This window comes from Zalophus californianus, chromosome 1, assembly GCF_009762305.2.
Source record: "Zalophus californianus isolate mZalCal1 chromosome 1, mZalCal1.pri.v2, whole genome shotgun sequence".
In the NCBI taxonomy this organism is placed as follows: domain Eukaryota; kingdom Metazoa; phylum Chordata; class Mammalia; order Carnivora; family Otariidae; genus Zalophus; species Zalophus californianus.
In genome coordinates, this window is record NC_045595.1 from 57624166 (window position 1) to 57647133 (window position 22968).

General features: G+C 42.9%; 1 protein-coding gene across 2 annotated transcripts in view; it reads right to left on the bottom strand.

The window, feature by feature from the left end:
- EEFSEC (eukaryotic elongation factor, selenocysteine-tRNA specific) overlaps positions 1 to 22968 on the bottom strand; it is a 258931-nt gene that overhangs the window by 125898 nt on the left and 110065 nt on the right. For both annotated transcript variants that reach the window (XM_027584882.2, XM_027584883.2), the window contains exons 3-4: positions 8529 to 8625; positions 5991 to 6155 (exon numbers count right to left, since the gene is read on the bottom strand). In XM_027584882.2, the coding sequence (XP_027440683.2) occupies positions 5991 to 6155; positions 8529 to 8625 (262 nt within the window). The remainder of the gene's footprint in view (positions 1 to 5990; positions 6156 to 8528; positions 8626 to 22968) is intronic.

The following is a 22968-nucleotide window of genomic DNA, read 5'->3' on the forward strand; positions in this document are numbered from 1 at the left end:
TTTTTACAAGAAAAAAAATAAATGTGAATATGGACCTAATTTGGAGGAATATGCTACGAAATTTTGAACTTTTCTCGAACAGGTTTACCAACTAAATAGGCATCTATTTAGATGTTTGTCACCATCTTCAGAAAACAAACATGCATTCACAGTGGACAGTGTGGGCTGTGAAGCGTATTTCCATTTCAAGAACGCATTTAGCAGCCCTGAGAAGAAGAGTTTCCTTATAACCTGGGAGGTGCCCTGCCATTTACTACTTCTGTACCCCACAAGAGAAATTCCACAGGAAAGGAAAGGAATACTGAATGGCAACAATATAGTAGACAAGAGTTATCAGCTAAAACCCATGTCCCTCCATAGTGCTGGGAACCTTCTGTCCGCCATTCTTAGTGGTCCGCACACCACAGTGCCCCTCTTCCGGAGGCCCTGGACCACGGTGAGGCTTCAATTTGGGATGAATTAGTGAGATACAGAGAAGCCGAGAACTTGCCTCTCAACTCCCAGACCTCTCTCTCTCTTTCTCCATGGTCTGTGGCTCTTGACAGTTTCTGACGTGACAACCCCGATAGCCAACTGCTATTGGAAACATCACTACCCTGAAATCCCCAGATCAGATGTGACCGGAGGGATTTCTCGGGCTGAGGACCGGGAGAACCAAAAGCCTGAGAAGGAGGCTGGCGAATCTCAGGATGTCTGGTGTTTACGCCATTCTGAGATCTAAATGGGATTTGGTTTTTCTCCTCCAGTCCCGTTCCCCCAACATTTCCTCTATCGGCTAATGGGCCCCAGCTGGGAACGGACACAGGCAGCAGAGACAGGGGCCAGGGTCTGACTGGCTCCGGCGGGCCAGCCCTGGCCAGGAGGGGAATGTGACTGTTTATTTGGAATGGCTGTGCCCTGCCTCTGAGGGAGTTCAAGCGGTCAGATGTGTCCAAGTTGATTAGTGAAATCTGACAGGGATGTCACCAGGTTTGGGAGGAGGGCCATCTAGTTTAAAGCCGCCACCCTGCAATGTCCCCAGTGCCCGATAGGCACCGGTCACCAATTATGGTTAGTGGAAAGCGAGGGCAAGAGAAGGTCAGGAGCTCTGGACCTCAGGAGCTTCTGAAATGTGTTTTTATAGGCTCTGTGGCCCAGGAGAGATCTCAGTGGAACGCCCAGCTCACCTACAAAGCTGCTCTGGAGGTGGGAGGGTCCTGCCCCAGAGAGGAAAGGCCACTGGCCCTGGCATCCCTTTGGGGGCTCTGGGGGCAGGGGATATAGTAGACACAGCCTGGTCTTTGGAGCCAGAGGAATGACTTCAAATGCTGGCTCTGCTATCTGGTTGCTTAGCAGGCCTGGGCCTAGGTTTTCTCGCCTACCGGGGTACTTACAGGAAAGGAAGGAAGCAACAGAGCTGGCCACCAGTACGTAGCAGTCCTACTCTACCATTAACCTGTACTGCCGATGTGCGAGCAGCTTACGTCACCCTCACGGCACACCGGCCGTCCCTCGAGACAAAGCCAAAGCTCAGGGGAGTGAAGAGGCCTGCCCACAACTGCAAAGGACTTGAGGCATGTTCTGACTCCAGTCCTTTCCATCCAAAATCCACATTCACTTCCTAGGGCTGCCCTAACCAATGACCAAACTTGGTAGCGTTAAACAGAAATGTATTCTCTCGAAGTTCCACTGGCCAGAAGTCCAAAATCAATGTGTCAGCAGGGTTGGTCCCCTCTGGAGTCTCTGAGAACGAACTCCTTCCCTACCTCTCTCCTAGCATCTGGTGGCTCCAGGCAGCCACTGGCATTCCTCGGGTTGGGGCCACATATGCCCTCCCTCTGTGAATCTGTGTCACTGGACACACACCAATGAATAAAGAACCTACCCTAATCAGGATGACTTCATTTTGAGATCCCTACCTTAATCACATCCACAAAGACTCTTATTCCAAAGGTCACTTCTGAGCTTCTAGGTGGACACGGCTTTTGTGGGCCATGATTCTACCCACTACAGTCCACCCTCAAGTCCCCAAAACTTCATTCACATCTATCCCATGTGCAAAATACTTTCACCACATCCCAACATCTCCAATTTCTCACCCCATTATAGCATACTGTAAGTGCAAAATCTCATCTAAGTATCATCAGATCAAAAATATCATTTAACCCACCTAATCAGGCACAGGTATGACCCATCCTGGGGCCAAATGCCTCTCCACCTGTGGATGTGTGAAACTCAAAAACAAGTTTTCTGCTTTAAAATATAGACACGGGGAGGGGGGAGGGGGTGCGCGCCTGGGTGGCTCAGTCAGTTAAGTATCTGCCTTCGGCTCAGGTGATGATCCCAGGGTCCTGGGATCAAGCCCCACGTGGGGCTCCCTGCTCAGCCGGGAGCCTGCTTCTCCCTCTCCCTCCCACTTGTGCTCTCTCCCTCAAATAAAGAAATAAAATCTTTTAAAAAAACTAAAATATAGGCACAGAGAAAAAATGAAGGGAACACATAAGTCACTGGACTCAAGCAAATTTGAAATCTGAAATCCAACAGAGCAACTTCCATTAGCTTTCCTGGCCTGAAAATGACCCTCTGTGGCTCGGTCCTCCACCCTCTGGGCCCACAGGCTTCACTGGCCCCTGCCTCTGGGCTCGCCTCCCTGGCCTCTGTCTGTGTCCATGGCTCTGCCCCTAGAGTTATTCTCCCTCTTGCTTGAAAGATAACATGAGTTAGCTGAGTAATTCTATCAGTCCATTTCCAACAATTAGAATACCAGAAGTCCAACTGCTTTTTTTTTTTAAACATTTCGTCGGGTTTGTCCCTTTCAGCCCAGGTTGGCAGTGTTTTTGCTGATACAATATTCTCAAAAACCTTGTGGGTCTCTCATGTATGTCAAGGGGATCTCCACTATTAAACAAGAGGGTTCTCCACAGATCCTTCCTGGAGAAGCCCGTCTCTAGTCCTGGTTTCTGCTGAGATGTTTGACTGGATCCATGAGTCACATCCCTAACCTCCACAGCAAGGGCTGTCCAGCATCACCGTTGGCCTTTCTCCAGAGCGTGCTTTCTCAAAATGAATTTCCTACTTTTAGCATCACTTGGAATCTGGAAAGGCTGAGAATCTCCCAAATCATCAAGTGCAGGTACCTTAGTTCCACCTTCAATTCACTCCTTTCATCTCACATTTAACTATAAGCAGCAATGGAGAAAGCAGGCTGCACTTTCTACACTTTGACTGGAAAATTCCTCAGTCACATATTTAAGTTCACTACTTATAGTTATGCTTTCCCTGCCTAGTAAATTAGAGAATAACACAGCACTAGAGAGTTAAAAGGTAGGGTGGGGGAAATGGGTGAACAAAAGCAAGAAGAGAATTAAATTTATATTTGCCAAGCACCTTCCATGTGCCCAAGTACTACAGATCAGTAATGGGACCCTGATAGGCAAGTTTCATCTTTATAAGGATGAAAAGAGTAGCCAAAGGGGTGCCTGGGTGGCTCAGTTGGTTAAGCGTCTGCCTTCGGCTCAGGTCATGATCCTGGGGTCATGGGATTGAGCCCTGCATCAGGCTCCCTGCTCGGTGAGAAGCCTGCTTCTCCCTCTCCCACTCCCCCTGCTTGTGTTCCCTCTCTCGCTGTCTCTCTCTCTGTCAAATAAATAAATAAAATCTTAAAAAAAAAAAAAGAAAAGAGTGGCCAAAGACCTCAGAACATGTCCCCACTCAAACATCCCTGTCTGCTTAATGTGGCTGACTCTTTCTGCCTCGGCCCTCCCCCATCCTATACTTTGGTTAAGCATGGTGGCCACTGATGTTATCATCAAACACCTTTTCCTCCCTCAGGTACTGCACTTCAAAGTCTATGTCCCATAGCAACCTCTTCTGACACCACCTTCCTGCTCCCGGCTGCTCTCCCAGGCTGCAAACATGTCCTCTCCCAAGCCAGAAGGGATACTGGATGAGGGTGGCCCCCCGGGATCTGCTTCAGGGAGCACCCAGAAGGCAAAGAAATTTACCATTTGATTCATTCTCTGTTCCAGCTGAGAATTAACACACAGCACTATAATAATCTTAACTTTGTTAAATATAAGTTTGGTTTATTTTCATAATTTTGTGCTTTATTTTTTTAAGATTTACACTTTTAGTCCCTGGCGCAACATGGATTTGATTTAAGTGGTGTTTATCCAGGACTAATGGTCTTCAGAGGAGAATCTACAACAGCCAGTAGAGGAGCGGATTCTGATCCTAGGACTCGGGTCCTATGTCAGGGGAGGCCCTGGGACTCGGAAGGGCAGGGCTTCGTCCTTCAACTCTTGCTGCCACCCCAGGAAGCCCTGCAACCTGGCCAGTCTCAGGCCTATAGGGGAAGCTTTTCTTGTGATTGGTCCTCCCTGGTCAGGAGACTCTTCCCTAATAACTCCAGCCCGGCAGAAGGAAGCAACAACCACAGCACCATAAAATGAGTGGAGCGGGGTGATTGAAACCTGAGATCTCCTTTGCCTGGGGAAGCCCTGGTCACTCCTCTCATCCCTGAAATGCCCCTTTCCTACATCCTCCCAGGCTATCCTAGACCAGGAAGGGCCAACACAAGGTACACGTGCCCTTGCCCTCTCCTTGTTCAGGGCAGCCACTGTTATCGTGGTTCTCCCCCACAGTGTGATAGTGTATTTTATGTGTCAACTAGGCTGAGCCACTGTACTGACAGCTTTGGTCGAGCATTATTCTGGATATTTCTGTGAGGGTATTTTCTGGATGAGATTAACATTAAGAGGAGCAGACTTTGAGTAAAGCAGAATACTCTCCATAATGTGGGTGGACCCCATCCAATCAGTTAAAGGCCTGAACAGGAAGACTGACCTCCTTGGAAGAAGAAGACATTCTGCCAGCCAACAGCCTTCAGACTTGAACTGCAACTCTTCCCTGGGTCTCCATCTTGCTGGCCTATCCTGTGGATTTTGGACCTGCTGGGCCTCATAATCATGTGAGCCAATTCCTTAAAATACACCCCTTTCTCTCTGTATACATATATACACATGTCTTTTTAGTTCTGTTTTTGAGGAGGACCCTAATACATTTAGTGAGCCAGACAGTCTTAGCATCTGTCTCAACACAGCCCTCGAGGGAGAACTCCCAGTTAGCAGGCAAACTGAGTTCACTGACTTAGGGCTGTGAGTGCATCTTAGTACACGGGGCCAAGTGCAAGGTTCCATGTCCCTGCACTCCAGGTTCCTTTGAGAACTAGACAGCCGCCCTGGACCCCAGATTTCTTCTTAGGATCTGCCTGGTTCTAACTAGCCCTTATTGCCCACCCTTTATTACCCCTGAAGAGAAGGGTGGTCAAGGAGCCTCTGTTTCTTCTCCAGTAAACTAAAACCACAAGAAAAGCCCACTGAAGATTGGAACTATCAAGGTCACTAAAAGAGCTTTCAGATCAGAGCCAGGCCAGTGATTACCAGAGGTGGGGGCAATAGGGAGACACGCAGCTGCCCACAGGTCTTCCAAGGGATAACATGGTATCTACTAGTGGTCACTACCAGTATAAAACTCATCTGGATATCCTCCAGATTGTATGACTCTGAGCGACACAAGATTGTAATTGTGTTTAATTTGAAATTCTTGTGGCGAGGCAAAAAGTACCCAGAAAGAAGTCCACGTATACTTGCCAGCCTGAGGTATGAGCTTGTAGAAAGGGAGTGTACACCCTGCACCCTCACTTGTTGACCATGTGATCCTGAGCCCACTACACCTTCTAGAGCTTCCATTTCTTCATCTACAAAGAACTACTCAGGAGGCTCATCATGGCACATTATGGGCCTCCAATACATGGGTATTGTTATGAGAACTAGGGAGAGTGGTGCTTCTAGAATCCAGGCAGGGTAGGAGAGAAGGGGGAGCAGAGCAGAGCCAGAGGCCAGCCCCAGGGAGCTGGCCCAGCAGGCTCAGCTGCTGGAGAGGCAAAGGAGTCATCCCTCTCCCTCGCCACTAGACAGACAAACAAAAACGAAGGACAAGGTAAGACTGACCTTGAGGGCGGGAATCTCCACACTGTCGCCGAGGCTGATGGAGCCTGAGAGGATGGTCCCTGTCATCACAGTGCCTTGGCCTTTGATGGAGAAACAGTGGTCCACAGACATGAGGAGTGGTCCCGAGGGGTCTCTTGTCGGGATGGAAATCTGGGATGTCAGGAGCTAGAAAAGAGACGCCACACGCTGGTGCCACACACTGCCGGGGAGGGGAGCTGAACCGGGCAGGGCGGAGCAGGGCAGAAGGTGCACCCAGTCCCTGGGCAAGCTGGCCCCGCTCGGAAGCAGACGGCTCCCTGACGGCAGCCCAGACTGCCGCCATGCCCTCGGCTCCTCTGGGTTCGAAGGAAAAGGGCACCTGGAGAAGCCTCCTCTCTCCTCTCGCTGGGGTAACCAACGGCCTCCCAAAAGGCCGGCGCCGGGGCCCTCCCCTACAGTGCAGCAGAGCCAGCCTGCTGCGCGACAGCCTGGGGCACATCGACTGGACCTCACCGGCCTTCCCAGCCTTCTGAGCCCTCAGGATTTAAGATGTGTCATCGTCTAGCCCCTAGCTACTGGGGAAGCCTCATCCCCCTCCACGTGCCCTCTCACAGCAGGCACCAGCCACTGGCAGGCCCTGCAAGCTCACCAGCCAGCTTCGCCTCCCCTTCTCCGGGGAGACACCGCCCCTGGGAAGGCTTCTCAGCCCCCTCTGCAAGGCTGCGCTCCCTGCCCCCATCCCCCGTTAACACGCTGTTGTGAGCATTTGCTTGTTTGTCTCTCTCCTAGGGCCTGAGTCCTTCCAAGTACCTCCAGCAGCTGGCACGGGGCCTGAGAAGCACAGGGGCCCGAAGGCCCCGGGTGAGCAGGGCTGCGGCTGTGTATGGCGGGGCGGGAGGGGGTGAGGTGGTGGCTCCAAGCCCAGGCAGAGCCGGGGGACCACCTAATGTCTGCCAAGGGCCAGCGTTGCCCCCTCAGTCTGCAGGGCTGCTGCTTCTGCTCCTCTGACACTTTCCGCGCGCTTCAGCCGCAGCCGGCCTGTTTTCCTCATGCTGTCTACGTGCTTGCGGATGTCAGAGCTAATTCCCAATAAACAAAGGAAAGTAAAGACTGCATTATTCCTTCTATTTGGCTGCTTTCGGATTTCGTTAGCAAAGAGGCTGTCAAAAAGTATTTGGTAGTGAATGTTCCAAACTCTCAGCCTTGTGATAACAATTCTTCTGGAAAAAAGACTAAAGATTCAAAACAGGCTTGGCCTGGGATTTATGCAGAGGCTTCTAAACATCTTTTATAGCAGCATTTGCGAATTTTGCTTTAATAAAAACAACTGTCCAAGGCTCCCAGACCACTGCTCTCTGAAGCAAATGAAAAAGTAACAAAAGCCTCAGACAGAAAAGGTTTGCTTTGCCAAGTCAGTTGCAGCAGCACCATGCAATCATAGAAACGGTGGAAGTACACATGATCGCATCTGTTCTTGGCTCTGTGGGTCCAGGTGCAGGGGGATCCCAAAGACACCCCAACTGATCTGGGACTGGATGCCAGCTCCACCACATACTTGCTGTGAGACCTTAGGCAAATTACTTAATTTCTCTGAACCTCAGACTCTTCCCTGGTTAAGACGGGGATAAATAATGTAAGCCCCCCAGCGCCACTGTGAAAGTCCATGACCACTGTGAGAGGTGTGTAAAGAACACTACAGCTCCTGGTATGTGATAAGCACCGTCGCTGTCATAGTAAACTCTGATATAGCACCCTTCTGAGCACAGGACACATATTAACCTCATCTAACCTGCACGCCAACTCCACAGCTAGTGTTCTTTTCCCAACTTTACAACTGAGGGAACAGAGGCAAGAGAGAGCAGGTCACGTGCCTAAGGCCACACAGAGAGCAGGTGGTGGGCCCAGCGTCCAGCCCCAGAGTCACCACTCCACCCTTCCGACTGAGGGACACTGTGGTCACTGCCATCCTCACAGCAGCATCACCACCACCCCACCACACCCACCCTGTCCTCTGGCTGCCCTGGGCACCCTGTGGTGGCTGGGCTGCCTCCCTGCTTCTACTACCACTGAGCCTGGAGGAAAAGCCCGTGCCTCAGAAGTGCCATTATTTAGTGGAGACCACGAGGCCCTGAGCAGCACTGCCCTGCTGCTGGGCCCGTCTCCATCAGCCAGTGGGACACACTGGGGGACTGGCACAGTCTGAAGGCCTGGAATGGAAGACATGGCTTGGAGCCCCAGGAAGCAGGAGCTGCTCTGAGTGGAGGTATTTGACAAGAGAAAGGAGAAAGAATGACTTACAAGGGTGTGGACAGCTCGGTAGGACCTTGGGCTAGAGACTGAAGCCTCTGCTTCTGTTTTGGTTTAACTCTTTGGAGGGAAGTGAGGAAGGGTACACTAAGGTATGCGTGTGCCTGGGGGAGGGGGGGTGGTAGTTAAAGGAACAGCTCAGACTTTTTTGCTGGGGTGCCTCCCCCTTCTCTCCCTCTCAGACTGAGCGGGATACAAGGGGCCTGAGTGGGGCCGGGGCCAGAGGCCAGCCTGGATTCAAGCAGACAGTACCTCAATGAGCTCTGAGATGCCCTGTGGAGCTTCTGTTTCAGGGGCCTCTGGCCCCCCAGGCTTGGCCGCCACGGGTATAATCGGTGCACCTCGGAACCTGAAATGGAAAAACAAGCCCTACCAAGTTACAGAGATCATCAGCATGGATGAGCAGCAGATGAGGAAACGGAGGCCCCACAGGGAAACCCTTAGGTTGAATGATAAAAGTTAAAAGGATGCTCCTAGGTTTTAACCTCCACTTTCACAACCCACTCTGAGGAGGCAGCAGTGAGCCCTAGCTCCCAGGACTCTGAATAAAAGACCCTCTTGAAGAAGACCAGTAAATACATCCCAGCCTCCTGCACAGACTCAGGAAATACTGGTTTATCAAAAAATCCCTGAAGGGGCGCCTTCAGTCTTTAAGCGTCTGCCTTCAGCTCAGGTCATGATCCCAGGGTCCTGCAATTGAGCCCCACATTGGGCCCCCTGCTCAGCGGGGAGCCTGCTTCTCCCTCTCCCTCTGCCTGCTGCTCCCCCTGCTTGTGCTCTCTCTCTGTGTCAAATAAATAAATAAAATCTTAAAAAAACAAAAAAAGTCCTTGAAGATGCACCTGGAAACATACTTCCACCACCCCAGTGTCTAATGGAGGGTATTCTGGCCTGGACCCTCCTGAAGAGCTCCTCCTTCTTTAAGAAGACATTCTTCTTCTTCTTCTTCTTTTTTTTTTTTTAAGATTTACTTATTTTTTGAGAGAGCACAAGCAGGAAGAGGGGCAGAGGGAGAGAGAATCTTCAAGCAGACTCCCTGCTGATCATGGAGCCAGATGCAAGGCTCAATCCCAGGACCCTGAGATCATGACCTGAGCCAAAACCAAGAGTCTGTTGCTTAGCCAATTGAGCCACCCAAGTGCCCCAGAAGAGATTATTACGATGAGTATACATTTATTTTTCCACTGATAAAAAATAAAATGGAAAAGAGAAAATATACAACCCATAATCTTATCATGTATCATAAATAATTTTCTGTTGAATGATAGCAATAACAGTGATATAATGGCAAATAAACTAGGAGGATGTGAAATTTTATGTATGCTATAACCAAAATAAAAAAAGATTCCTTGGCAATGCATGGAAAAACCAAGGTTAGAAGAAAGGGCACTCCAATGGCAGGATTTTGGGTTGTATATTCATCCTCTAAGTGTTAGCAAAGTGTTAGCAATGGCTGAGCCAAGCATATCACCTGGACACTTTCTGTGAAAGCTCTCAGCACCACTATGGGACTGTCACCATTTTATAGATGAGAAATTGAGTCCTAGAGAGGCGAATTAATTTGCTACAAGTCATTTACTATAAATCTCAGAGCCAAACTCTAACCCAGCCCATCTGACTCTAGAACCCAAGGGTCACAGCTTCAATGTTATAATCCTACTGCCCAAGCCTCCTCTTTCATTTATACAGCTGCATAACAGTGTGACACAGAATTTACATGCTTTCCCCCACTAATGTTACTCATTTAGAACATTTTGAATTTTTCACTATTATAAATAACACTGATAAACATGTTGGTGGACATGACTGGCTTTTTTTTTCCCTTGCTTTGGGATTAATTCATGGGGTATAAATCTAAGACTCAACATACATTGAAAAATCAGGAAAATGGTGGAAATAGGACAATCAGAAAGCCTTTTCTCCATAAAACCAATAAGAACACAGGCAAAAAAATCATCAGAAGCAACTTTTTCAGAACTCTAGAAATTAACCAAAGGTTTACAGCAATCTGTGGAATGTTTATTCAAGAAAAATGGCTGAATCTTGGTAAGAATAAAAGAGCTTTGTGGCATTTTAACTTGCCTTATTCCCATCCACTCCTCCCTAACTCTGCAGTAGCCTTAAATAACCAGCATCTGCTATTAGAATGGAAACCAGCAGCCTGACAGGCACTGAGGGGGCAGAATGGGTCTGAGTTCCATCAAAGCCCCTTTCCTAAAGAATTGTCATTATTTTTCCTTTCCTTCCTTCCTGGAAGACTCCACTTGCAAAGCTATCTTTATTTTTCCTCAAGGGCATTTGCTGAAAACAATCAGAGGCAATTGTTTAATATCACAGCTGCCTGAGGGAGGATAACAGTTTGGGTACATTGGTTGACCAAACAGCTTAGAAGGAAAAGCTAGGAGCTTCCATGGGAGCTGTGGAAAACTTTCCATGGGAGGTTTGGAGGTTTCTTGGGATTCTAGAAGGCTATCTGCAGGCAAAAGCACTGGTCAGGAAAAACATGAGAAGGCCCTAAGTTCTTACCTCTGGCTGACCTTGAGATTCTATGCAAACAGGAAGTGAAGGCCAAGGCAGAGTTGTCAATTGCCTGCCTGAGCACTGAAAGCGTGCCCCAATCTGCACATAGAGATCCTTGGCAAAGATTGGGAGACTTATTGATTCTAGGCATCTAAGGAAAGCTCTAATCAGTAGCTGACCACTAAGCTAACTGAGCAGAGACTTCAGTGGTCACACATGACTTTCAGAATTACTTCACAAAAGTCACTAACCAAATTAAAAACCAACTATGAAAGTGTGGGTGAAGAAGAGAATCTGATGTCCAGAACTGCCACATTATATTATTCTGTAGGTGCAGTTTTCAACAAAGAATCACAATACAACAAAGGAACAAAAGTATGGTCCATACACAAGAAAAAAAGGAGTTAATAAAAATTGTTCCTGAGAAATACCTACTTTTGTCTAGACTTTTGTCTAAAAAGTCTTAAATCAGCTTAAATCAGCTACTTTAAATCTGTTCAAAAAACAAAAGAAACCATTCTAAAGAGCTAAAGGAAAGAACGAAGATAATGTGTCATCAAAGAGGAAATAACAAAAAAGAGATAGAAATTATAAAAAAAAGAAACAAATAGAAATTTTGGATTTGAAAAATACAATAACTAAAATGAAAAATCGGCTAGAGGAGCTTAAATAGCAGATTTGAGCAGGCAGAAGAATCAACAAACTTGAAAATAGATCAACTGGGATTATGAAACCTGAGGAAAACAAAGAAAAAAGAGAGAAGAGAAATGAACACAGCCTCAAAGATGTGAGACATTATCAAGTATATCAACATTATCAAGTATATTGAAAAGTCCAGAAACAAAGGCGAGATGGGGCAGCAAGATCTCAATAAACTTCAAAAACTTCCAAAGTTTTTGAGGATATCTAAAAAGCTTAGCAAATTCCAAGTAGGAAAAACTCAAGAGATGTGACCTACACACATCATAATCAAACTGCCAATGGCCAAAGATAAGGAGAAAGCAGCAAGAGAGAAGAGGCTCGTTCAGCACAAGGCATCCTCAATAAGAGTAACAGCAGATCTCTTCAGAAACCATGACAGCCAATCCCAAATACCTAAAGACAAAAAACAAAACGAAACAAAAGCAAAAAAACCTATCACATAGCAGACACTTGATAAATATTCATTAAATAAATGAATAAATGAACAAGTTAAAAGAAAAGAAAAAAAGACACCATGGCAGCTAGAAGGTAATGGGATGATATATTCAAAGTGCTGAAAGTTAAAAAAAAAAAAAGTCAACCAAGACTTGTGTTTCTGGCAAAAAAACATGCTTCAAAAATGAAGGAGGATGTAGAATTACCATATGGCCCAGAAATTTCCTAAGTATAAACCCCCCAAAATGGAAAATAAGTACTCAAACAAATACATGTACATGTATGTTCAAAACAGTACTAGTCACAAAAGCCAAAAGCTAGAAACAGCCCAAATGTCCATCAATGCTAAGTGAAAAAAGCCAGACACAAGAGATCACATATTGTGTGATTTATATGAAATATCCAGAATAGACAAATCCATAGAGACAGAAAACAGATTGGTGTTCCCAGGGCTGAGAGAACAGGAAGCAGCTGCTAAATGGGTACAGGGTTTCTGAAATCAGATAGTGGTGATGCTTGCATAATTCTGTACACATTAAAAGGGTGAATTTTATGGTATGTGAATTATATCTCAATTAAAAAGAAAAAAACATACATTGAAAGGTTTGCTATTTTTTCACTACCATAATAATTATCTGTGATGTCTATTTCACTAAACATACATCAAAAGCTCCTTATTTTTTAAGCATACCTCATTTTAATTTGTATTTCCTTAATAAGCCATACAATGTTGAACATCTTCCATCTATTTATTTACTAAGTGTACTTTTAGGGAACATTTCCACACCACTTCCAGTTCTGGTCCTTGCTTCCTCCAGTAGGTGCATCCTCACCTTCCCCAGACTCTAAAAACTGCTCTGAGGTGCGTCCCTGTATGTAGTCCAATGTCCAACACAGCAGGAGCGAGGGAAAGGGACAGGGTCAAATACAATGGTACCAGGTGCTGTAGGCTTTGCACTCCTCATCTCATCAACCCCACAAGGTGGCTGTTAATTACTCCTTCTCCGGTTTTACACAAGGGGTCCTAAGTTGGCTAGGGTCTGTCATTTGCTCCAGGTCACACCGCTAATGAGTGGGAGGGCTGTGATTAAAAGCCAACTCTGGGTTTACCATCTACCTGAGTATATCAAGAGAGTTAGAGGCATTCTCAAATCCGTGAGAATTTGGAAAGTGGCTGATCTTCAAAGATCAGGCAACATAACATATTTAAGTCCTATAAACAGATTAACAAAATCCTTGCCCTTTAGTAATTTTAGTTCTCAAACCAATGAAAGAAAGATGATGATAGCTATAATGACAGTATTCAATATCTCATAATTTGCTGTCACTTTCAAATAAAGACATAAATTTACTGGATCCTTAAAACAACCCTTGGAGGTAGGAAGAACAGTTGTTAACATTCCCATAACCTTAGTTGAATACTATGTGAATGGCACTTGGTTAAATGCTTCCATCACCCCATTTAATCCTCATGGTAATGATGTGAGGGATAAAATCAGCATTTTAGAGATGGAGAAACTGAGGCACAGAGAGGTTAAATGGCTGTTAAAGGGTCATATGTGAAGTAAATGGCAGAATATAAGAGCTGTGTTCCAGAGCTCTGTCCTTCCCATCTATGCTGTACATCCCAACAATGACCTCTACAAAAGCCAAAAGGCTCCCTTCCCCAGGAATGACTACTGTGTTGGATGTCACAACTGCTCCTTTGAAACATAAGAATGGAAGATGGAGCCCAGTGCCCCCCCCCCAACACTGAGACAGGACTGGGTTGCTCTTCTCCAACCCCTCCTGCCTCTATTTCAGTGTTACCTTCACACAGGTCACTGGTCCTATACCCTCTTCCCAAGGTTTGTCAAATCGGCATACCACCTAAGTAAGCTATTATTTCTCAAGGTTTTTCCTTTAAAACAATTTACATTCTTACTTAAAAACACTTATTGAAAAACATGATTCTATATTATTATCTAAATGGAAGACCAGTATCATTTGCCACAAAGAAAAGATATAGGAGAGGCCCTCCCACCACCAGCCTCTACAAGGACAGCCATTGGCCGACGGTCTCCACTCCCTCTGCTCTGCAAAACCTGTGCCTAAAGCCTGGCGTACACTAAATGCCCACGCCCAGGAGACGGCTTGAGGCTTGCAGCCATGCTTGAGAGTCTAGTATACCCCATACGTTTGCTTTCACCAAATGACTTTTAAGCTGAACAGGAGGCACAATGGTTATGGCATAAACCTGGTAATGCCAGTTGTGTTACTTTAATTCAATTTAGTATCATAAAACAGTGTGATAATAACTATTTCTATGAGAACTAAGTTGAATTATCTAGAAAGATGCAATACAGAAAAATCTCTTTAAAATCTGGTGATAAATTAGGTATGAATAAGAAAATCATAAAATCATAAAAGACTTCAGGGGGTGGGGGCCTGGGTGGCTCAGTTGGTTAAGCCTCCAACTCTTGGTTTCTGCTCGGTCATGATCTCAGGGTCGTGAGATGGAGCCCCGTGTTGGGCTCCATGCTCAGCAGGGAGTCTGTTTGAGATTTTCTCCCTCTCCCCCTCCCTGCTCTTTCTCTCTCTCTCTCTCCAAATAAATAAATAAATCTTTAAAAAAAAATAAAGACTTCAGGGGAGGTTGTGCAAACAGAAAAGTTCTCCACTCACACTGCTGAGCAAATTGTGCTTCCCATTAAGGAGACCAAAACTGTAGACAGTGCATTTGGGATGGTTTATATGTAAAAGAACTCAGAGCACCAGTCAGTGGGCTCAAACTAGAAGAAAAGACGGGCCGGGCAGAACACTTTCCAGCAAGTGACAGATGTAATAAGGTCATGAGCTCCTGTGGCAAGTACCTTGGCTGAGGCGAGCCATCTGATGCTCAGACATAACAGAACCAAAGCCATTTGCTGAGGCTTTCTCCAGGAAATTTAACTGGCGAACATCTCTAACACGCTGGTAGAACTATTCTAACTTGTAAGATGCTATCAAGAGAAGCAATCTCTCTCTCACGCACTCTCTCCCTCTCTCTCTCTCTCTCTCACACACACACACACACACACACACAGGCACTAAGCATGCCGCACCTGGGGAGAAAAAAAGCCAAAGTGACGACTGCAGCTGCCTAAGGTCCTGCAGCTGGGACTTGCAAATTACAACTTTTTAATACTGGCAAAGCAACAAACCCTAGAGCTTTTAAAAACATAAATTCTGACCAAGAAGAACATCCAGAATATAGCTTGCTTTACTGAATTCAGACCGAAAGAATTAATGGTAACATATGAATCAGGAGTGCTAATTTGTGTAAAATTGAAATTACAGGTGATGCAGAAATCACACCTGCCCAAACAAAACAGCAAGAAGGAGAGGAGGTAAGCCTGAATTCAGAATGCAAAACTGCTCACATAGCCAAGGTGCCCCACGTGAGCCTGGATCAACTGCCGACAGTGCAGTGTTAATGAGGAAGGGGAGGCACGACACTGAGAACCTTGTATGTTCCCCCGGAGCAACTTACATTATTGATATTATTAACTAAGGATGCATGTATGTGTTGTAAGTTAAAATATTATTTAAGGTCTGAATGTGTCATTTTTTATAATTCCCTGCTTTTAAGCGACTTTTGATTAATCAACTACAGTTCCCTTCAGAGGACAAGAAATCTACTACTGTGGCTACAAAAATAAATAGAAAGAAAGCAAAAGAAGGCTATTAAATCCTAGCTAGATACTATTCCCTGCTGAAGGTTCTGAGCCTTGTTAAAACGCTAGGGAAATGCTGAAGACATAGTAGGACCAGGCTGAGACATTTTCCTGAACTTAAGAGAAGAGATTTAAAATAACTGAAAAAGAATTCACTTTCTCAGATGACTCCATGCCTTTCTTCTAATTTTTTATAGTGGTAAAATACACATAACAAAAAAATTACCATCTTAACCATATGTAAGTGTATAGTTCAGTGGTATAAAATACATTCACAATGTTGTGCAGCCATCACCACCATCCAACTCCAAAGCTCTTTTTTTTTTTAAGGATTTATTTATTTATTAGAGAGAGAGAGAGTGCAGCAGGGGGCAGAGGGAGAGAGAGAATCTCAAGCAGGCTCCCCATTGAGTGCAGAGCCTGATGCGGGGCTTGATCTCATGACTCCGAGATCATGCGTGACCTGAGCTGAAATCAAGAGTGGGACGCTTAACCAACTGAGCCACCCAGGTGCCCCCTATAGTTCTTCTTATAAAAACTCCATACCCATTAAACAGCAACTCCCCATTCCCCCAGCCCTTAGCTCCTGGCAACACTACTCTGGTTCTAGGATTCTGAATATCTCACATAAATCAAATAATACAGTATTTGCTTTCTTGTAACTGCCTTACTTCACATAGCAAAATGTCCTTAAGGTTCATCTATGTTGTAGCATGTATCAAAATCTCCTTCATTTTTAAGGCTAAATAATATTCCATGGGGAGTATAGGTACCACACTTTGCTTATTCATTCATCCATCAATGGACACCTGGATTGCTTCCACCTTTTGGCTATCATGAATAATATTATTATGAACATGGGTGTACAAATATCTCTTGGGACTCCGCTTTCAATTCTTTTGGATATATATACCCAGAAGTAGAATTGCTGCATGGTAATTCTATTTTTTAATTTTTTTAAGTTTTTACTTAAATTCCACTTAGTTAACATAACTATTCCTAATTTTTTGAGGAACCCCCATACCATTATCCATGTCAGCTGTGCCACTTTACATTTCCACTAACACTGCATAAAAGCTCCAATTATCCACATTTCGCCAACACTTATTTTCTTGTTTTTTGACAACAGCCATCCAAATGGATATGAGGTGGTATCTCACTGCAGTTTTTATTTGCATTTCCCTAATGACTGGTGATGTGCCGGCATTTTTTCATGTACTTATTGGCTATTCACACTTTTTCTCTGGAAAAATGTCTATTCAAATCTTTCCCATTTTTGAATCAGGTCATTTGTTTTTTCTTCTTCAGTTTTAGAAGTTGCCTATATATTCTTATTATCAGATATACAGATTTACAAATATTTTCTCCCATTCTGTAGGTTGCCTTTTTACTCTGTTGATACTCTGTCTTTTGATGCACAAATCTTAAAAATTTTCTTCTGAGAGTTTTAGGTCTTACATAGTTCTTTGACCCCCTTTGAGCTAATGTTTGTAGATGATGTTAGATAAGGGTCCACTCTCATCATTTTGCAGGTGGATATCCATCCAGTTTTCCCAGCATCATTCATTGAAAGACTGTCCTTCCCCCACTGAATGGTCTTGGCTCCCTGGTCAAAACTCATCTGACCATATATGCAAGGGTTCATTTCTGGGCTCTCTATCCTATTCCATTGGTGTATACGTCTGTCTCTATGCTAGTACCCATACTGCTTTGATTACTGTAGCTTTGTAGTAAGATTTGAAATCATGAAGTATGAACTCCCCATTCTTTTTCAAGAATGTTTCGGCTGTTTGGGGAACATTCAGACTCCATATGAATTTCAGTATGGGTTTTTCTATTTTTGCAAAAAAACATGATTGGGATTTTGATAGGGATTATGTTGAATCTATAAATTGCTTGGGGTAATACTGACATGTTAACACTATTAAATCTTCTAATCCATGAACAGGAGATGTGTTTCTATTTATTGATGACTTTTTAAATTTTTTTCAGCAATGTTTTATAGCCTTCATTATACAAACCTTTTACCTCCTTGGTTAAGTTAATTCCTAAGTATTTTATTCTTTTTGATGCTAGTACAAATGAAATTCTTTTCATAATTTACTTTTCAGACTATTCATCGTTAAAGTAGAAAAATGCAACTGATTTTTGCAGTTGGTCTTGAATCCTGCTACTTTGCTGAATTCATTCATAAGGTCTAATAGGTTTTTGTGGAATATATGTGGTTTTCTACATGAAGATCATATCATCTATGAAGAGATCATTTTACTTCTTCCTTTCCAATTAGATGCTTTTATTTCCTTTTCTTGCCTAATCATTCTGACTAGAACTTTCAGTACTATCTTGAATAAAAGTGGCAAAAAGTGGTAATGCTTGCCTTGTTCCTGATCTTAAAGGAAAAACCTCTTTCATCATTGCATATGATGTTTGTTATGGGTTTTTCATGTATGGCTTTTATTACTTTGACGTACTTTCCTTCCCTTCCTAGTCTGTTGAGTATTTTTATCATGAAAAGGTGTTGAATTTTGTAAAATGCTTTTTCTGTATCATTTGAAATGATCATGTGGTGTATTACATTAAAATGTGATTTTTGTATGTTGAACTATCCTTGCATTCCAGGAATAAATCCTACTTAGTTGTGGTGTATAATCGTTTTAATATGCTGCTAAATTCAGTTTGCTAACATTCTGCTGAAGATTTTTACATCAATGCTCATAAGGGATTTAGGTCTTCAGTTTTCTTATAGTATCTTTGGCTTTGGTATCAAAGTAATGCTGGCCTCAAAGAATGAGTCAGAAAGTGTTCTCTCTTCTTCCATTTGTTAGGAAAATTTTAGGAAGAATTGGTTAGGTCTTCCCTAAATGTTAGATAGAAGTCACCAATCAATCAGGTCCAGAACTTTTCTTTGTTAGATTTCTGAGTACTGATTTACTCTCCTTAATAGTTACAGGTGTGTGGGGCACCTGGGTGGCTCAATCGGTTAAGTGGCTGCCTTTGGCTCAGGTCATGATCCTGGGGTCCTGGGATTGAGCCCTGCATCAGGCTCCGTGCTCAGTGGAGAGCCTGCTTCTCCCTCTCCCTCTGCCTGCTGTTCTCCTACTTGTGTTCTCTCTGTCCAATAAATAAATAAAATCTTTAAAAAAAATAACTACTCTCATGTCTTAAAAAAAATAGTTACAGGTGTATTCAGATTGTTGATATATTTATGATTAAGTCTTCATAGGTTTTGTTTTCTATGAATTTGTCCATTTCATCTAGGTTACCCAATTTGTACAGCTGTTCATAGTACTCTCTCATAATCCTTTTAATTTCTATAGAATTAGTAGTAATGTCCCCATTTTCATTTCTGATTTTTAATAATTTGAGTCCTCTCTTTTCTTCTTAGTCCATCTAACTAATAGATTTTGTCTATTTTGTTGATCTTTTCCAAAACCAACTTCTGGTTTCCCTGATTTTCTCTATTGTTTTTCTTTCTCTGTTTCATCTCTAATCTTTATTAATAATTTCCTTGTGCTATATTTAAGTTTAGTTTGTTCTTCTTTTCTAGTCCCTTAAGTTGTAAAGTTAGGTTGTTGATTTCAAATCACTCTTATTTTTTAATGTAAGAATTTACAACTATAAATTTTCCCCTTAGCACTGCTTTTACTGCATACCATAAATTTGGTATATTATGTTTTGTTTATTATTCATCTCTAAGTATTTCTAATTTCCTTTATGATTTCTTCCTTGATCCATTGGTTGTTTAAGTGTGTTAATTTCCACAAATTTGTGAATTTTCCAATCTTACTTCTGTTATTGACTTTTAACTTCATCCTGTTGTGGTCAGAAAACGTATTTCGTATGATATCTACCTTTTTAAATCTATTGAGACTTAATTTGTGGTTTAACACATGGCCTATCCTGGAAAATGTCCCAGGTGCATGTGGGAAAAATATGTATGCTATAGTTGTTGGATCAAGTGTTTTGTATACGCCTGTTAGACTAGTTGGTTTATTGTGTTCCTCTATTTCCTTACCTTCTGTCTGGTCAATCTGTGATACTGAAATCTCTAACTACTGTTCTAGAACTATTTCTACTTTCAATTCTGTCAGTTTTTGCTTCATATATTTTGATGGTCTTCCATTAGGCATGCAAATGTTTATAACTGCTACATCTTCTTGCTGTATTGGACATTTTATTAATGTATAATGTCCTTCTTTGTCTCTTGTAATCTTTTTTGACTTAGTCTATTTTGCCTAATATTAGTCCCCTCCCCCCCCCCCGTTCTCTTCTGATTATTATTTGCATGGAATATCTTTTTCCATCCTTTCACTTTCAAGCTATTTGTGTTTTTGGATCTAAAGTGAGCCTCTGGTAGAGCACATATAGTTGGACCATGTGTTTTTGTCTATTCTGCTAATCTTTGTCCTTTAATTGGTGAGCTTAATCCATTTACACTTAAAGAAATTACTAATAAGGAGGGACTTCCGTCATTATGCTATTTGTTTTCTATATGCCTTATAGCTTTTTTGTCTCTTATTTCTTGCATTATTGTCTTTTTTGGTGTTCAGTTGATTTTATGTAGTGAAACAGTTAAATTTCTCTCTTTTTTGTGGGGTTTTTTTTTGTGTGTGTATATTCTATTGCTATTTTCCTTGTGGCTAACGTGGAGATTACATTTAGCATCCTAAAGTTATAATATTCTAATGTGAATTTATACCAGCTTAATTTCAGTAACTTACAAAAAATCTGTTTCTATACAGCTCTGACCCCATCCTTTTCTGTTGTTCATACCAAAAAATTACATCTTTTTGCACTATGTGCCCAAAACCATAAACTAGTTATTCTTTTAAATACATTAATCTCTTAAATTACATAGAAAACAAAATGTAGAGTTACAGACCAAATTTACAATACTACTAGTTTCAGACAAATCACTACTTTGTTCTTTTATATGTATTAGTCTCTTAAATCATGTAGAAAAAACACATGGAATCACAAAATGTCACCATAATAACAGCTTTTATAATTGCCCATGTAAAATCATTATTTCATCAAGAGCTTCAAGTTACTATCCAGTTTCTTTTTATTTCACTGTGCAGGACTCCTGAGCATTTCTGCATGGCAGGTCTAGTGGTAACAAACTCCCTCAGCTTTTGTTTATCTAGGAATGCCTTCATTTCTCCCTCAGTTTTCAAGGACAGTTTCGCTAGATATAGGATTCTTGATTTGTGTGTGTGTGTGTGTGTGTGTGTGTGTGTGTGTGTGTGTGTGTGTGTGTGTTTAGCACTTTGAATATATGGGTCTACTGCCTTCTATTCTCCATAGTTTCTGATGAGAAATCTGCTCATTATCTCACTGAGACTCCCTTGTGTGTGACAAGTCACTTCTTGTTGCTTTCAAGATTTTCTCTTTGTCTTTGTCTTTTGAAAGTTTCATATGTCTCATTGTGAGTCTAAGTTCATTTTACTTGGAGTTCATTGAGCTTCTTGGATGTTTATATTAATGTCTTTCATAAAACTTGGTAACTTTTCAGCCATCATTTCTTCAAATATTCTCTCTGCCTTTTTCTTTCACTTTTCCTAGGACTCCCACAATGTGTATGTTGGTCCACTTGATGGTGTTCCACAGGTCTCTTAGGCTCTCTTCACTTTTCTTCAGTTTTTTTTCTGTTCCTCAGACCTGCTAATTTCCATTGTACTATCTTCAAGTTTGTCCATTCTTTCTTCTGTCTGCTCAAATCTGTTTTTAAATTCCTCTTGTAATTTTTTTTCTGGTTATTATATTTTTCAGCTCCAGAATTTCTTCAGTTTTCTTTTTAGTTTATCTCTTTATTGATATTTCCATTTTGTTTATACATTGCTTTCTTGATTTTCTCCACATTTTCCTTTAGTTGAATGTTTTTAAGATAGTTATTTTAAAAGTCTTTGTCTAGTATATCTACCATCAGGTCTTTTTTGAGGACACTTTCTATTGATTCTTTTTCCTTTGACTGTGCCATACTTTCCTGCTTCTTTATATGCCTTGTGATTTTTTTGTTGGAACCTGGGCATTTGAGTCAAATAATATGGTAACTCTGGAGATCAGATTCTTCCTGTTTTTTGTTGTTGCTCTTGGGGTTTTGTTTTGTTTTTTCTTTTTATTATTGCAGGCTGTCTCAGCCTGAAGTATAAAGTCTTCTCAAGTCTTATCTGAGTCTTCCCCTGGGCATGCATGTTCACTTTGTAATTTCCCCCCATATGTTTGCAGTTGCTTCTGAAAGTCTTAGTCTTTAATGTCTGACTTTGGAAAGGGGAAAAAGAGAAAAATGAAGGGGGAACAACAACAACAAAAAAAGCACTCATCCTTCAAATTCTTCAGAAATCACTTCAGCTGGAGGGAGGGGGGTTGTAATGATGGAGGGATGTGTAAGAATAATGGCTGCCTGTTTGTCTGCACCTCTGTGATCAGAAGCAGCAATATGATCAGAGCACAGATCTCTGATATTTGGTGAACAGGGCATTTTTGCCCACTCTGGTTCCTGCGAGCTATGTACAAGCTGCTCTAGGAACACCTGCACAGGTGCCTGCCATGAGACTGAGGGATGGGGACTGGATAGCTGCTATTGTGCCAAGAGCTCAAATTGACTGAAATGACCGCAATTTAATGTCTAAGCCCTCCCTTGCAAGACTTCAAGACTCCAGTGTACCAAAATGATTATATCAGACATACTCTGCCACTATAATTGTTATGCAGATAGGGAAACAGATTCCTGGTGCTCCTACTTTCTGCCATCTTCCCAAAAGGCTCTCCATGAATTTTTGCCACATCCAAGTACAACCTCAGACTTCTTTTGTCTGATATATAGTGTAAGTCCCTCATTTTGAATAATATCACTTTCTTCATCTTCCTAAAGACCCTTGGCCATTCCTTTACATTTCCCCACTCTGATACCCAATGGGAAGCAGGACAAAGGACCCAGTACAAGAAGAGGCAACAGAAGGCAAGAATCCAAGAAAAATATCTACTGCCACTATTTCTCTGGTATCCCTGCCATGTCTAAAGGAACCCCCTGTCTGACCCCTATCCCCTAGCCTCCCTTCACCAACCCCTCCAGTGCTGTCTCTGGACTCGTGCCTTCTGTCGTTCTGCATTACCACATTTCTCTTCTCTTGGGGTGGGGAAAACCCTTCTGCTTGACACCACCCACCCCTGGCCACTTTCAATCAATACCCAATTTCAATCAATACCCAATACTCTCCCCACTCACATTTCAAAATCAATACCACTTCTGTTTACTCACCAGGAGCTTATGCTTGATTTCCTCACATCACTTCTGTCTCCCCTTTCAAGCTAAGGGATATTTACTAAGCCATCTCCTC